The 15,911-nt window shown below is 32.0% G+C and overlaps 1 protein-coding gene across 9 annotated transcripts in view; it reads right to left on the bottom strand.

The window, feature by feature from the left end:
• Positions 1 to 15,911, bottom strand: part of LOC111426935 (phosphodiesterase dunce) — a 256,405-nt gene that overhangs the window by 69,498 nt on the left and 170,996 nt on the right. The window contains exon 1 of one of the 9 annotated variants that reach the window (XM_023061840.2): positions 6,991 to 7,236. The exons of the other annotated variants lie outside the window; for them this stretch is intronic. Coding sequence (XP_022917608.2) covers positions 6,991 to 7,082 — 92 coding nt within the window. The 5' untranslated portion in view covers positions 7,083 to 7,236. Of the gene's footprint in view, positions 1 to 6,990; positions 7,237 to 15,911 lie in introns of those variants that run through there. 9 annotated transcript variants of the gene reach the window in all.

Here is a 15,911-nt window from a genome sequence, read left to right as displayed (position 1 = left end):
TTTTTTCTAAAATCCGTTTATCACAAAAACTTTAATCGATAGACTAATTTTTAAATAAAGTTATTTGTTACTTTTCTGTTCCAAAGTAAAATAAAATACTTTAATAACTTCTTCCAAAAAAAAAACTATTTCCATTGTACGTAAATGAAAATAGACATTTATGAAATTACTTTTAATATTGACAATGATTGATGAGCGATTGATTTCAATACCACATTGAATTGATTTGTAGATAATATAAGGTCTATATTATCATATTTACGCTAAGATAAAATTTGCCAAGAACTTTCGCTGTAGTGAGATAGGTCATCGAAAAAAAAGCTTGGATCTGTATGGTTCGCGCCTTGTGACGTCAACACATTAGTTTGACGTCACTGTGGAATCAGGTCACGCTGCACTGGTACTTTGCAAATCTTTATCGCGTTACTACGTTGGCGCTAATTTCGTCGTAAATGCAACAAGGAACAGGAGTGTTTTCGTTGAATTACGTCTGGTTTATATCGCGACAGATGAATACGGTAGCTAGACAAAACCGTCTTTATACTGCACCATAACGAATATACCCTCTAAGAATTTTAGCAGCAGTATTGTGCACCGAGGTTCTGAACACGCAAAGGAAATTAAGAGCGGGAGTGCAGTTTTATGTTGACTAGAAATGATATTTATGGACGGGTTGCATTGGGCGATTATTACAGTGTAGCGTGTTGAATTGAATTGTTTTTAATGAAACTACCTAAATTGTGTTAGATAGAACTTACATTATAAATTTAATCTAGAATATTGCACGTAATCATAATAGTTATATGGGTCGTTTCAACTTTTAATTAGAATATTTAAAATAAAATAATAGGACTAAAATGAAAAGACTTTGTTAAAAGTTCAAAATATTGATAATGAGGGTAAAGATAAGAAATTCGGTTTATTGTCGAAAAAAGTATTTCTTATGGTGGAATGAAGAGTAATTAATATACTTTCTCTCAATATAAAAGTTGAAAACTCGATTGAAAAAAAAAAATAATGAAGCCGATACTAAAGCTGCAAGTTCCAAGCTGGAAAGCTAAGATACAATAGTTATTGTTGAACAAATGATTGTAGTGATGACATCTTTGGGTCTCTTGATGAGGAAAAATGAATAATTTAATTCCACGGGACTTCACCCTATCTTTGACATATTAAATCATGATTTGTTCTTGACAATCTTAAATTATGTTGGAATTAGTATTACGGCTGATGGAATTATGGGAATTATCTTGTGAACAGGTGCTAGCAAGTCAGGATGAATGGTGTCATCTTGCTATCTACATTTTGGACATTTTTTTTTGTAGATTATTATACAACAACTATGAGGACGCATTGACCAACACATGTTATTGGTAATCCTAATAAAACGCACAATATCTTATGTGGTAAAAAGGGTGATGAACAGTGATTGTTGTTTGGTCATTTTAGAATGCTTTGAGGAGCTTTGGGTATTCTTTCTTATGAATTGAAGCAGCATCTTTTTGATTCACTAGTTCTCTTCTATTTTCATTGCGGTGTTGTGTTTTCACTATCTTTACTGTACTAAAGTGAGTAAAGTGCATGTTTTTTATTTATGACATCGGGCGTAGAAGTGATATATATTATTTATCACGAGAAGTCTTCCTATTTGATGAATAAAATAAACTTTAAGGTATTGTTTCTGCGTTACCATGCCTAGGCACAAATATTCAAATCCCTAATTTTGTGCGGTTTGCTGTCTGTATTACGAGGTATAAACACTAAATGAACTGCATTTAATATAGACAAACTATAGTAACGCCATTGCCGTATAGAAAAGGGGCTTAATTTTCACAAAGTATAACGTCATTTTTATCTTTTGAAATAAGTAAATGTTTTAGACCATAATTGCTGTTTAACCGGACTCGACAGTACGAAATAAAATGTTATGCGATGCACGTCCGGTACGACTTGTAATAGTATTCGTTTAGAAATTACGGACCAGGCGAAGAAGGAGCCGAGCGGACTTATAACGTAAATAACTATTACGTATTTAACTAGTTTATTAAGTAGTGTAATAATGTTCTTTTATTATTTAATATTTTAAAAAAGTATCATTGCTGGCCTACATAGATGATTTTCGAAACTACCTATTACATTATGGTTGTGATATTCTTAGTGTCTAGGATCAACTTTTCCATATAAATAGTTATAACTTCTTTGGAGCTGCCAAATAGTATAGGAGTGGCAGGATTGGATGTATTTTTGTTAAAGATTGTTATAACTATAAATTATTTGTTATGCAGCTTGTTTTTGGCGTGGAACAGCTTTGGTATTTATTATGACTCCAAATGATAGTTTAAAGTTATTTGTTGAGCTTCTTAAAGAAGCCTTAGGTAATGTGTGGTTTTTGGTTGATAAGATTGTTTTTGTTGGTGATTTCAATACTAACTGTTGATCATTGTTGATCTTGTACTTTATAATCATAGATTAATTTTTTTGTGATTCTTCAATTTAAATCTCCTCTTTATTGATGATAAGGTGTACTACCCTAATTAATAAAACTTAAAGAACTCTGTTGTGGATTAGCGGTAAAATTGAAAGAAGATGAGGAAATTCTCATCGTTGCAAGAGAATGCAAAACATTTTACAATTTGGAGTGAGTTGTTTTCTCCAATTCTACAAATTGAAGAAAACAATTGTTTCTTTCAACGAACAGATAATGATTTTAAAAGATATCACCAAGAAAATTTAAAATGTAGTATAACCTAACATTGTATTAAAACCTCAAAAATATTCCTTTCTTAACTGATATTCGTAGAGAAACCTTTCCGTCTTTAATCATTTTTGAACAAAACCCCACTCGCAATCGGCGATTTTAATTGATCCAAAAGAACACGCATCTATATAAACATTAGTAATCAATATAGAATTTAGTCTACACTTTACTGAAAAACTAAAATAGAATATTAATACAGCGATTATTAAGTTCACATATATTATATAACATAATTCCAAACTGTATTGCTTATTTACATATAACAGAGCAATTGATTTTGTTTTCAACATAAACTAAGAGGTAGACAGTAAAATACGTTGTTGTTACTCGCCTTTTTCTTTCGAACAATAGCAATATATCTTAGGTTTTCTTTGGGAGGATTTAGAGTTTCATTAAATACACTAGATTTTAAGATATCACCAATAGAGCCTCGACTCGAACGTTCTAAGATATATTTTCTCTTTTCGCTTCTAGTTTTAGTTGAGTGAAAAGAGATTTTGGTGAAAATCCATCGTACAATTAAATTAACTAAAGTGGCCACTTCTCAGATTTTTTAGATGGCACGTTTATCAAATTAAAAAAAAGTGCAGTAATAACAAGATACGGTTGAAAATTCTGAGTAAACTATTACATCCAGTTACGTAATTTGAAGATTTGCATCGCGAAGATTTAATTCTTAATTTAGTACTGTCACGTTTAACTCATACTCACAAGGGAAGTGTCACAACTGTGTCTCACCGATTTCGATGCAATTTGGTACAGTCATAGAATGGGCCAAAATAAGGTTCGTACATTTTTTTATACGTGCGGTAAAAGCCCCTGGGGCGAGTTATAGGGGTTGAAAGTTTGGAGAAAAAGTACGTTTTCACTTATATTTTAAAAATGAAAAGTGCTATCAAAATTTGGTAAATTGTAACTGATATTCATTTTAAAAGAGCTTTCTTTTGATGTATCACACATATACCAGAGGGCTAAGAAGGGCGAACTACCCCTATTTTTTTGGAATTATTTAAAAACCACCCTATCGATTTTGGCGGCATTAAGTATACTTCCAGCACGTTCAAAAATATTAGTTAAGGGTTTTTTCCCATTCGCTCTAGATCATCCCCAGCGAAGTTACGGGGGTTAACATGTAACCACTTTTCGTAAGAATGATGTGATAAAATTGTCAGGTATTTTGAAAATACTTTAACAAAACCGTAAATTAGTCGCACAATAAAATGTTTAATGTAAAATAAGGCATAATACACCATTTAGGGGTGGTTGGGGTTAACCACCCCCTTAAAAATTAATTCTATCCCGGGCATTACTTGTTGATTACGGCGAAATTTGGTACTGTGTTTGTTTTATATTTGAAGTAAAAATTTTTGAAAATGGTTATAAGGGTTACAAATTAGGGGTAGTTTTTTGTTTATACCTCGAAGATGAAAACTGCCATCGTAACTGTGGTATTGTTTTTTAAAAATCTATCTATCGATGTTCCACGAGGTAAACTACCCTCATTTTCTTTAAATAATAAATATAAAACTACTAGATAAATAAGATATTTTATTTATTTATGAGTTTTTACATCAGAGGGATAACATATTAAAATTGCAATCGTTGACGCATAACCAGTTGGCTTCCCCTCGGTTTATAAATGTTTTTAAATACGCATGGTTTGCAAGTGGCTATATAGAGGAGAGACCAGACCATTTTGAAAATCCCGTGGAAGTTTGCTTTTCGAGTGAGAAGCCAACGTGTGATATCTGTGGGGATATAGCGGTCATAACATGTGCATGGTGTAAAAAATCCTTATGTTTAAAACATTTTTTCCACGACTTTCATTTTTGCCAACACTACGTAGAATAAAAATAAATTTAATATTGAAAATTAATATAATACATAAAAAACGTCAATTAGTAATGTAGAATAAACTTCTTTGGTATATTGAACTATTTTTTTTGTCAGTTGCTTTTTAACTCATAAATAAATAAAATATCTTATTTATCTAGTAGTTTTATATTTATTATTTAAAGAAAATGAGGGTAGTTTACCTCGTGGAACATCGATAGATAGATTTTTAAAAAACAATACCACAGTTACGATGGCAGTTTTCATCTTCGAGGTATAAACAAAAAACTACCCCTAATTTGTAACCCTTATAACCATTTTCAAAAATTTTTACTTCAAATATAAAACAAACACAGTACCAAATTTCGCCGTAATCGACAAATAACGCCCGGGATAGAATTAATTTTTAAGGGGGTGGATAACCCCAACAACCCCTATATGGTGTATTATGCCTTATTTTACACTAAACATTTTATTGTGCGACTAATTTACGGTTTTGTTTAAAGTATTTTCAAAATACCTGACAATTTTATCACATCATTCTTACGAAAAGTGCTTACATGTTAACCCCCGTAACTTCGCTGGGGTTGATCTAGGGCGAATGGGAAAAAACCCTTAACTAATATTTTTGAACGCACTAGAAGTATACTTAATGCCGCCAAAATCGATAGGGTGGTTTTTAAATAATTCCAAAAAAATAGGGGTAGTTCGCCCTTTTTAACCCTCTGCTATATGTGTGACACATCAAAAGAAAGCTCTTTTAAAATGAATATCAGTTACAATTTACCAAATTTTGATAGCACTTTTCGTTTTCAAAATATAAGTGAAAACGTACTTTTTCTCCAAACTTTCAACCCCTATAACTCGCCCCAGGGGCTTTTACCGCACGTATAAAAAAATGTGCGAACCTTATTTTGGCCCATTCTATGACTGTACCAAATTGCATCGAAATCGGTGAGACACAGTTGTGACACTTCCCTTGTCAGTACAAATTGAATGACCTATTTTTGAGAGAATTAGGTTTACCAAAAATTGGAACTTCCGGTTTGAATATGAAAATAAAACTTTCAGGAGTATGATACGAATTAACTTTTTATTGAAAATACAACAGTAACCTTGTTCAACATTTTGAACATGAGTGTATTAAGTTAAGGTCGATGAATTCGAGCACTTCTCAAAAACTTAGTGATTAGCTTAGTACAGTGCCAAATTTTTAAGTGTAAAACTTGAACCTTCTTTATTTTTTATCTAAACATTTTTATAATATAACCCAATATATATTATACGCCATTTTATAGAAGAAATCTTCAGCTTTAATTTGAGATTAAAATCATTCCTTAATTTTCATAAATTAAGCTTCCATTTAAGCCCTTCCACGATTTGTGTATGTTTCGGCTTGCAGTTGATATTTCGAGATTGACTTGAAAACGAAAACAAACTTCTTCATTTTTTATGTAAATATTTTTATAATATTACTTAGTATGTATTATACATGATTTTATAACAGAAATTGTCATCATAAATACAAATTGTAGAAGGGTTATTAATGTGGGTGTATTTGAGCCTGCATTTTATCATTTTGAAGATAAATTGTAAACGCAAAGAAACATTTGGATTAATGTTTCGAAAATGCCAAACAAAATAATTATTTAAACTATGAAAAATGGATTTTTGATTAGGATAAACAATATTTTAATTTTCCCGCGTTTTTAATCATTAATGAATATAATCAGGCATCATAAACGCTGTAATAATGATTGATAATTTCTTAATTTAACTTTTTTGATTAAACTACTAAATTAATGTTACTAGTAGGTAGTAGAGGAATCGATAATTTTCCACGAACGAAACAAAATTTTTCAATTAAAACTTCTACGAGCGGATCATAAATGGATTTTGTGCTTCCTCGGTAAATGTCAAGGGTTTCAATCGAGCGCTTAATATCCTTTTAGAGACTCTACATATCCTCTACCTAGCTTGCAATATTCATGATTAGTGGGATATTCTTTCGCATACTCTTTATTCTCCATAAATTTTAAAGAAGTTAACTAAAATAATATCGATCTTTTACGAAAATAACTCTTAGAATATATTAATTAACACTATTTTGAGGAATTAGTATAACTATAGAGGAGAACCATTAAGAATAAACGAGTGTAAGTAATGTGTCAATTAATCAATTAGAGACAAATTGCTCTGCAATTGTAAAAAATGGAATTCGTTGATAACCATCTTTACTGACCTTAGAGCTTGCGTGCTTATTTGAAAAGAAGTTTGAATAGCCACCCGGCATGGCTTATATTTACATCTTTCTACGTTATTTACATTTTTAATGTATCTTAATGTTGGATTAAAGAAGTTATTAAAACAATACATAAATTTATTAATATCTTGTTTACCGTGAAGGATGTACTCTAAGACCAGGACCGCATGGACAACATCCCGTTCCAGTGCGTTTCCGCTTCTTTCTCATGCACCAGTCCTGGCCCATGACAATATGACCTACAAATCCATGACGGTCATTCGCAATTCACAAAGTCACTTAAGACCGTCTTTGTTCGAAGGTTCGCATTGTATACCGATGAGGATGAGCGGCGGCACGTTGAAAGGGTTCATTATAAAAGTCAAGTTCTTTTTTGATTTTCCACCACAGAAGATCTGCACAAACAGGACTTCCTCGCGTTACTGGGTGCCCTTTAAAACTACCGTCGCGGCGCTTGATTGCGTGACCGCATGAGAAAAAGGGCCCCCGAGTTTTTCGTCTCGGAAAGGGACGGAAAATATGCAGTAGTGGCTCAAAGAGGAGGGAAGCGTGTAATTGCGGCTGTAAATAATGCGGCAGGAAGAACTGAAGGATGAAATTGTTCTTGAACTCGTCTTGACACGTTTAAGAATTGCGCGTAATTAAAAATAAAAATGATCTCTACTTTCTTGGGTAGTAATTTTTTGAGAATGTAATGTCATAAACGTTTATTAAAAATTTCGGTGATTTTAAATAGTACTAAATGAATAATATTAGAATAATAATTTAATATCTTTGAGTTACTTAAGAAAGTGAATAATGAAAGTTGTGGTGGAGGAGCCGGTATAAATTTGGCATAAATTATAAATCTTAAAAGTATTAAATTATGAGGAGAAATATTGTGAAGCGAGGGAAAATTCACTTTCGAATACGAACGAGATGACGTCAAAGACGAGAGAAAAACATTAAAAAAGCTTTAGGGAAAAGGGAAAGCTCTTGGAGTGAGTAAGTCCCATTTGTACAGATTTATTTACCTCCGCCTAATTACGTTACCACCTCGGTGGCGGTCGTTCACTTCGCCACTTCCGGTAGCGGACACATACTCTCACACACTTCCGGTTTGAGGTTATGTACGGTTGACCGTTATACTCTTGTTTTTCTAGCGTGCGGCACCAGAAACCACTATATAGAAAACACCACCCGGACAGGCGGCAATTGTTAACAACACTGGAGGGGTGGCGGCCGATGTAGTGGGGCAATCGTTAGAGTGAGAACGGGGCCGATGTTCGATGCTCTTTAGTAGGGTACCGCCATTTTGGAATGGCCCAGCATCCCTTTGACGCCAACGCAACCCTATGGACCACTTATTGTGTTAAGGCCACGTTGCAATGCGAAGAGAGTGGGGGGATTGCGAAATTGTTATAGAGGGTAGGTTGGTATAAATAGTCACATGAGGGTAACTAAAGTCATTCTTTTTTTTCTTTTAGATATAAAAAAATGTACAGCATAGAAAACAGTAAATTACTCAAATCATGCATAAAGGGAAGCGTGTTTTATCCGAAATACAAGCCGCTTAAGCGGGATTTACTGTAATCTCAGCTTGACACCCAAGAAAATGTAAAGTGGTTATGTGGATATGTTTACTCTAAAGGGGAACAGACAATAACTAAGAGAGCTTTTCGTCGATGCGAATATATTATCAATTGTTTTAATATATATATCTTATACAATCATGTACAACAACGATAAATGAAACATTAGTATGAATGAAATATTAAAATGGGAGATACATTGAATATAAAGGATTGAAAAGACGATTTAACGTATAAATATGAAGACATAAATATAAATATGTTGTTAATTAAGTCCTTTCTATGCGAACATATTTCTATATCTTCTAGTAAAAAGGAAATTCTACTTGTGTCATAAGCGCAGCATATCACTGAAATGTTCATGAATTTTTCAAATCGGTGAATAATAAGGTTTGACGGAACAGGATGTTCGTCACGCAACCAATTACCGTCAAAAATTAAAACCATCGATTTTAGAAGACTGTTGGTCATATGAAAAAAGGAACTGACGCAAATATACGACCGTGTTCCATGAATATTCCTTTTACATTCCGTGTGTGATATTATTTGAAATGGTTGACATAAATGAAAAATTATTGCTTACGCCTCCGACGATATTTTGTACTACCGTGGAAATTTACTGTAGCACCTGTTAGCTTAAACATAAAGTATAACGCGTGGTTTGTTACGAAGTTGTATTCTACAGTGTCAAAGTCTAAAAAATATTAATGTACCGCCCGATAGGGTTAATAAGAATGTCTCCATACATAATTCATGACTCGCGGCTACATGTAAAATTTCGATATTTTTAGATTTCCATGTTCGTTATTAAATGACGTATAAATGCTCTAATGACTGGTTTATTTCTGTATGCGTACTATTTGTGTCCTTAAGTGTTATTTATAGCAGCTATTATACTGTTTTATTTGTGATATAAATAAAAATAGAATCTACCCAATAGTAGAACTAAAATTAATAGTCCTCGAATGAAAAATGACATATTTTTGTGATAAAACAGGTTTTTCAATAGGAACATAACAATTTTATATTTTAACTGAAACATACCCTTAATAGTTATTTTTGATACAAGATAGCGAAATGATACTTTTGCATTCGAGAACGAAAGTTTTTTTTGCGAGCTTTAGCGAGCAAAAAAAATCGTTCGAGAATGCAAAAAAATTTCGCTGTCGTGTATCAAACAACATTTTTTCGAAAACTGCGTATTCTAAAGTTATAAATTAATAAAAAGACCAAATTCTGTGTAATGACATTTAGAATTCATTTAATGTTATGTCAAAAACTTAACGTCACATCGATTTAACCTCACTTATTGAACAAATGTACTATTATAAATTTGCATTTAAACGGGAAATGAAATGATAAAACAATTAAATGTTGATTATTTTGTTTATAATTTGTTCATAACAATAAATCAACAATTAATAGTATCAAATTCTGTGATTGTCCTAGCTGGACGTAAAAGTCTTTTACGTCCAGGACGCAAAAGACTTTTACGTCCTGTTCTATGGTCCTGTTGACAAAAAACTATCGTTTTGACGGTCGCTAAGTACTACGCAAAAGTCAACTTTTAATAGCAGTTTTCGAAAAATGCTTTTTGTGATCTGACGATGACGAAACGTTAGTAAAGGTTAACACTTTTATCATGGTAAAGTCAAAATTGTGGCGAATTTTGAAAATCATGGCTTACAATTAGATTCTTATAGGATCTAATTATAAGCGCAAAGTAACTCAAGCTTCTTGATCATTTGAAACGTTGAAATTTCTCAGACGGTGATCTGCTGATATTTGAAGAAAATCCTAAATTTAATCGAAAAATCATCTTAAGCGATGAAGCTCATGTGTGGCTTAATGACTTTATTAATAAGCAAAATAAATGTATGATGTAAAGTTTATGCCGGCGGTGTGACTGGACCATATTTTTTTGTTGATACCATATTATGGTTAATGGAGTATGCCGTCGTGCCACATCAGAAGAATATTTTTGGCCAGAATTGTATGGACATCAGTACCAAGATGATACCACATGACACAGCAGGTCAAGCAATTGATCTACTGACAAGAAAATTGGTAACAGTGTAATCTCGAGAAATGGTCCGGACGAATAAGTCGTTGGTTTATGCCAACAAGCCAATTATGTGGGAGGAGCTCAGGACAATACGCAGATACGCCAACGTTTCGGCCGATAGGTGTGAAAGAGCGGCACTAAATTGCGTACAAAGAATCGTTAGCTGCAAGCGTACTTACGGTGGTCTTGTGAATGATATCGAATTCCATAGTTAAACATAAGTTCCTACGTTCTCAGTATTTCGTAATTTTCATCAATCAAAATTAGGTTTTATGTCGTGTGTAGATATCGCAGCATGCTTCACTATTCAAAAATTATATTCAAAAGTGTTTATGTGGAGGACAATTTTTTAAATGGTCTAAAAAGTCGTTTCACCATTTCAACTTACTAGAGTTTATGGCGAAAACTAAGAATTAATACATTTTTGATTTAAATCGTAATCAACGCAATTCGATGTTAATAAGGATAAATGTTTCATCGCAAATATGATATTTAAAGCTATGGTTGTAGAAGCAAGACTAAAATAAAAGGGAAAAGAGGACAATTAACCAAGAAAAACATACCGAACCAAGAAATTTAATAAATTTTGTAAAACTATTGGGGATTTTTTTGAGAGTGATTTCCTTTTTAGTATTTTGTTGACTCATGTATTACTTGTATTCTGTGATGTATCATATGGCAAACATGGGAAATGCGTATTCTTCCTCGATTTTGCTCAAAATGAGTTCAATACACTTTTGCCTAAATTTGGAAGGGGAATGAACATTGATAAATAGATTGGGATGTAGCCATTTAGCAAATTGTGTACATTTTCATTCGATTATGGCAAATGTTAATTTAATGCAATGCATGGAAAGCTGGCTGTTTGGAATAAACCCACTTAATTTCATACGGTGGTTGAGACGTAATTGGCTGGGAAACAAGTGAAAGGTCATGTCGATTGAAGTGGTGTTATTTGATTTCCCTCCAAGATCTTCTAGGATATCAATGTGAAAAAGGAGAATACGATTTAATCGGAAGTCGAGAAGGTCATTGAATTACTGACTCAGCTGAACCACTTTCAAAACTCGTGGAAGGAAAACGAAATATCCGGAAAAACCGGGCGCACCTGAAGTACCGGGAGAAATAGGATCGGTTGAACAACAAACAAGTAAAGGTTTTCCAAATTTACAATGTCTCATTGAATCACCGAACTTATAGGAGTAATAAAAAAAATGATAAGTTGTAGCTAAAGATAAGTAAAGATCTAAACCCATGCTCTGTTGGATTATTGCGTGAATAACTAAAAGTTGTGAGGAGGATCAGCTTAGTTTTATTTTACTATTACTTGATGATAAAAAATATACTTTTTAATTAAAGATGTCGTCTAATTACAGTGAGAGAACTTGAACCCGATTAATGGGATAACCAGTGATATATTTCCTTTCTATTACGAATAGCGTCATCTCTAGTTATTTTGTTATTCGATTAGGATGCTATTTACATTTCTCATCTACTACCTATTTACACAATTAATTTATGACGGGTTCCGTATATAGACCTAATGGTGAAAATATATTGTTATTTATTTATTTATCGATTATCATTATGATTTTTAATAGGTTTTTGTAACTAATTTTAAGTAAAAGGTTAAAATTTGATGTATCCAAATAAGTAGTAATTTAAATTGAATTTACTTTTCGGTAGCGACATCTCTTCAATTGAATTGTAACTATCTACAAATTTTCCACGGCACTTTTGGAAATCGCCGGTAGAGGTAGCGTTAGTCGTCGTATTGATCGTCGAGTTAGTTTCTGACTTTTCACATAGATAGCGCAGAAACGAAAATGCGAATTATAAACGTTTTAAATTTTAAACTTTACCTATAAATAATAAATGTGCAAATGGCTAAAAGTTTTAATACAACTTCAGACTATATATTTTATCATTTATAAATTTGTACATTATGAAACATAACTTTAGAACTTCGTACATTTCAATTATTTTTCGAATCTATTTAAAAAATCATATTTTTTTTAAACATTTAACAATGTTAACGAATTAAAAGTAATTTAAGTTTTTGAAAGTAAATGAACTAGATATCGGAAGTTGCAGCTTGCACTTAACATCAAGTTGATGTAGGATGCTTAAAGTTAAGGGATTAAGAACACTTTATTTTAAGATAGAACTTACATAATACCTATTTACTTTTGTGCCATCCGTAATCTCAACACTAAGACGACTTCAAATTTATCAATCCGTATTATAACACTTAAATATAGAACCGCGGTTCTTTGTTATATTAAAAATTCTTTGTTTTGTTGAGTTTTATATTTTAATCAACATCAAACTGTACTGATTATATGTATTATTAAAGGTAATTACTGACAACGTTTCATTATTTTCTCGTTATATTTTGTTCTTTGGTCTGTAATTTTTGTAATTATTTTAATTCAGTAATTAGTTGAGTTTACAATTTTATTATTAATTGTTAAATAAGGTACTTAAAATTAGATTATTTCCCTATATCAGGGAGCATAACATTAAATAGAGACTTAATTACTGCTATGAGTTGCAACCGAATTGTAATTTCCACCCCCATTAACAATTTCCTATACACTAGAGAGCTATACATTCAATCAATGCTAAGAGCTGGATGACCAACATTGTATATGTGTATATGTGTGTGTGTACTCGGTGTTTACATGATTTGTCTCTAAATGTCTTAGTAAATTTGTACTAATAGTAGCTGTTTGTGTTTATTAGCAAAATTGACTTTGTCTAAGTAATTAAGTTTAGGATGTGGATTTTATAATTATTATTAACTTATGCATTAAATTTTAAAGAGAATTTTTACTTTGATCTAAAATTTACATGGTAAATTTATTTCTTTAATGGCACCTGGGTATTTGAATTTCCCTGTTACAATGTTGGTTTGTTTCTGACCCGGAAAATTGGAAACGTGTATCTCCACCGTTACAATATCATTTTCTTTTCAATTCTCGTTTCGTTTCACCTTTTATTTTATTATTTTAAGTTAAACACTTGAAATGAGATTAAAATATTAATGAGATTGTAAATATTGATGTAAACATTTTCTCGATACATTAAAGATGATTATCTCAATAACTGAAAAACAATGATTTCAGTGGCATTGCCGTGTAAACACAAATTTCATAGCGATAATTACCGACACATTCACAATCCACCGTTCAAAACCACACTTACAGGGTTAATAACAAACAAGCACCAAGTGGAACTCAATCAGTGAACACAAACATTATTACCACCATGTAGTCAATCTACTAATCAAACTTCATATCAAGCCTTTCGATTACCTCTCAATCTTTAACTTTATGTCATCAAAATTTTAAGATACAAAAAATTACTTTAGTTTTACCGTAAACCAGTACTATGGATGTCTTTGATGCTTACCTGAAACAAAAGAAAATAAAATAATTAGTCTTGGAATGAACGTTTATTTCGTTGAATGTTTTTATTGAGTTAATTGGTTTCTTTTCGACAAAGTCTTTGTAAAGGTAAATTAAACTGTGCTTAAAAGAACTGTCATTGCAATAAGAGCTAAAAAATAGTTATAATAAAGAACTGTTGTACAAGTAGTAAAATAATTGTAGTTAAAATGCAATAAAAAAATTGTTTAAGATGTTATCCCTTCGCATTTTTTTTGGCAATTAATACTTTTATTAGCTTTTACCGTTATAAAATGTAGTACTTTAAAGTCGTTTTAGAGTACTTTTAAACCATAGCTCATTAAAAGTTGCGTAGTTGGAAAAGTGGAAACCTTTCAGGGAAAATTGTCGTTGAACGAAGGTTGAAATTGCCATTGATAATCCAGGAAAAAAGAATAATGGACCCTAGTTTTGTAATAGTAGTTAATGTAACAATATCACGGTGAGCGGAGTTGCAAATCGATCGAATAGTGTATTTCCTGTCCTTGAACTCGACAGTTGTCTATGGTTATCGCAAAAATCAGTCTTGAAACATGCTAATGTTTCGATCCTAAACTACTCTATCGCATGCTGGTACAGATAGGCCTTGGCAAGGATTTCCCTGTGACCAATAATCCCTCTGTATATTTTACACAGGTGTTCTAACGATTTATTGTCACGAAAGAAAATTTATATTTACTTTGAATTGGGCTATTACGTCCACCTATGTGACTGTAACTATTTAGTTGAAGCAGTATGTAAGCCACATCCCACACATATAACGTAAACTACGGTGTTGGGCTGATGTTTAGTATCTAATTAACAAAATGAATTTGAGAGTTATCGGTTAATGGTTAATCGATACAAATTGCTGGAGACAAACTGCTCAATTACTTTGAACATTTAATTAGTTTTTATTCACTCCGAACGAAGAAGAAATAGTTAAGATAAAATATCTGTTTATTTTTCAATATGACCCAGTTTTTGAACATATTGGATTATGTTATGATTCCCGATTCAATAAGCTATTGGAAATAACAGGGATGTTTTGAAAATATCACCGGAGGTATTTCCATTTCTTGGAATATTTTCCATATTCAACAAGAATATAACGTATAAAGTAATATTCCTCAGATTCTATCGCAGTGTTTCGAATGGATCTTTATAATACTGTATATTTTAAACTAAACTCAGAGAGAGATTTAAATATTTAAGCAGTCGCAATTTCAGACACTTGTAAGGTAGTTCGTCTCTTCAATAAACGCCGCGCCGTGCAAATGAAAACATAAATTGTGTAAAATGAGGTTGCGGTGAAAAGATACAACATGAAAAATGTTGAGATAAATTGCGCAGATTGCTTTAAATCCCAGGTATCATTAAATTGGTCATTGTTAATGCAGAACGTGGTAATGCATAAATCACGTTGTATTAGGTGACTGATTAAGATGTAACCGATCGTATTTCTTGAGCAAACGGTAAAATAAAAAATAAAGAAAAATTTTTTTTATAAAAGGAGCAACATAAAACTCATAGTTTTGATTGTTCAATAACATAAAAAGTGTTATTGATTACTAAAATATTGATAAAACATTGGAGATTTAAAAAATTATTTAATATCTTGAGGTATAGGTAACTCATTTCCTAAACAAATTCATAAAAATTAGAAAATGATGACAAGTAAGTAATTTTTAATGAATGTTGTTTTTGTTATCGTATTCTGTTGTATTTGTAATTAATATACAGGGTACGACAAAATTCTTTCGCTTGCTTTGAAGGTGAATAAAACAATTCAAATGAAACAAACAATAAGTCTAAAGTTCTGAATAACTCTTTCAGAAGCTCGGCTTTGAGATAATCCTACAAGAAAACATTGCGGGGATTAAATGCAGTAAGCGCACAAGTCACGGAATATCATCTCTGAGGGATAGATACTCCTGGATATATTCATGGACTACCCCTTCAAAATCTGCAAAAAAATGATGTACTGAAGCAA

This window comes from Onthophagus taurus, chromosome 2 (genome assembly GCF_036711975.1).
Source record: "Onthophagus taurus isolate NC chromosome 2, IU_Otau_3.0, whole genome shotgun sequence".
Classification (NCBI taxonomy): Eukaryota; Metazoa; Arthropoda; class Insecta; order Coleoptera; family Scarabaeidae; genus Onthophagus; species Onthophagus taurus.
The sequence above is the reverse complement of the archived record's forward strand: the minus strand, read 5'-3'. Positions and strand labels throughout refer to the sequence as shown.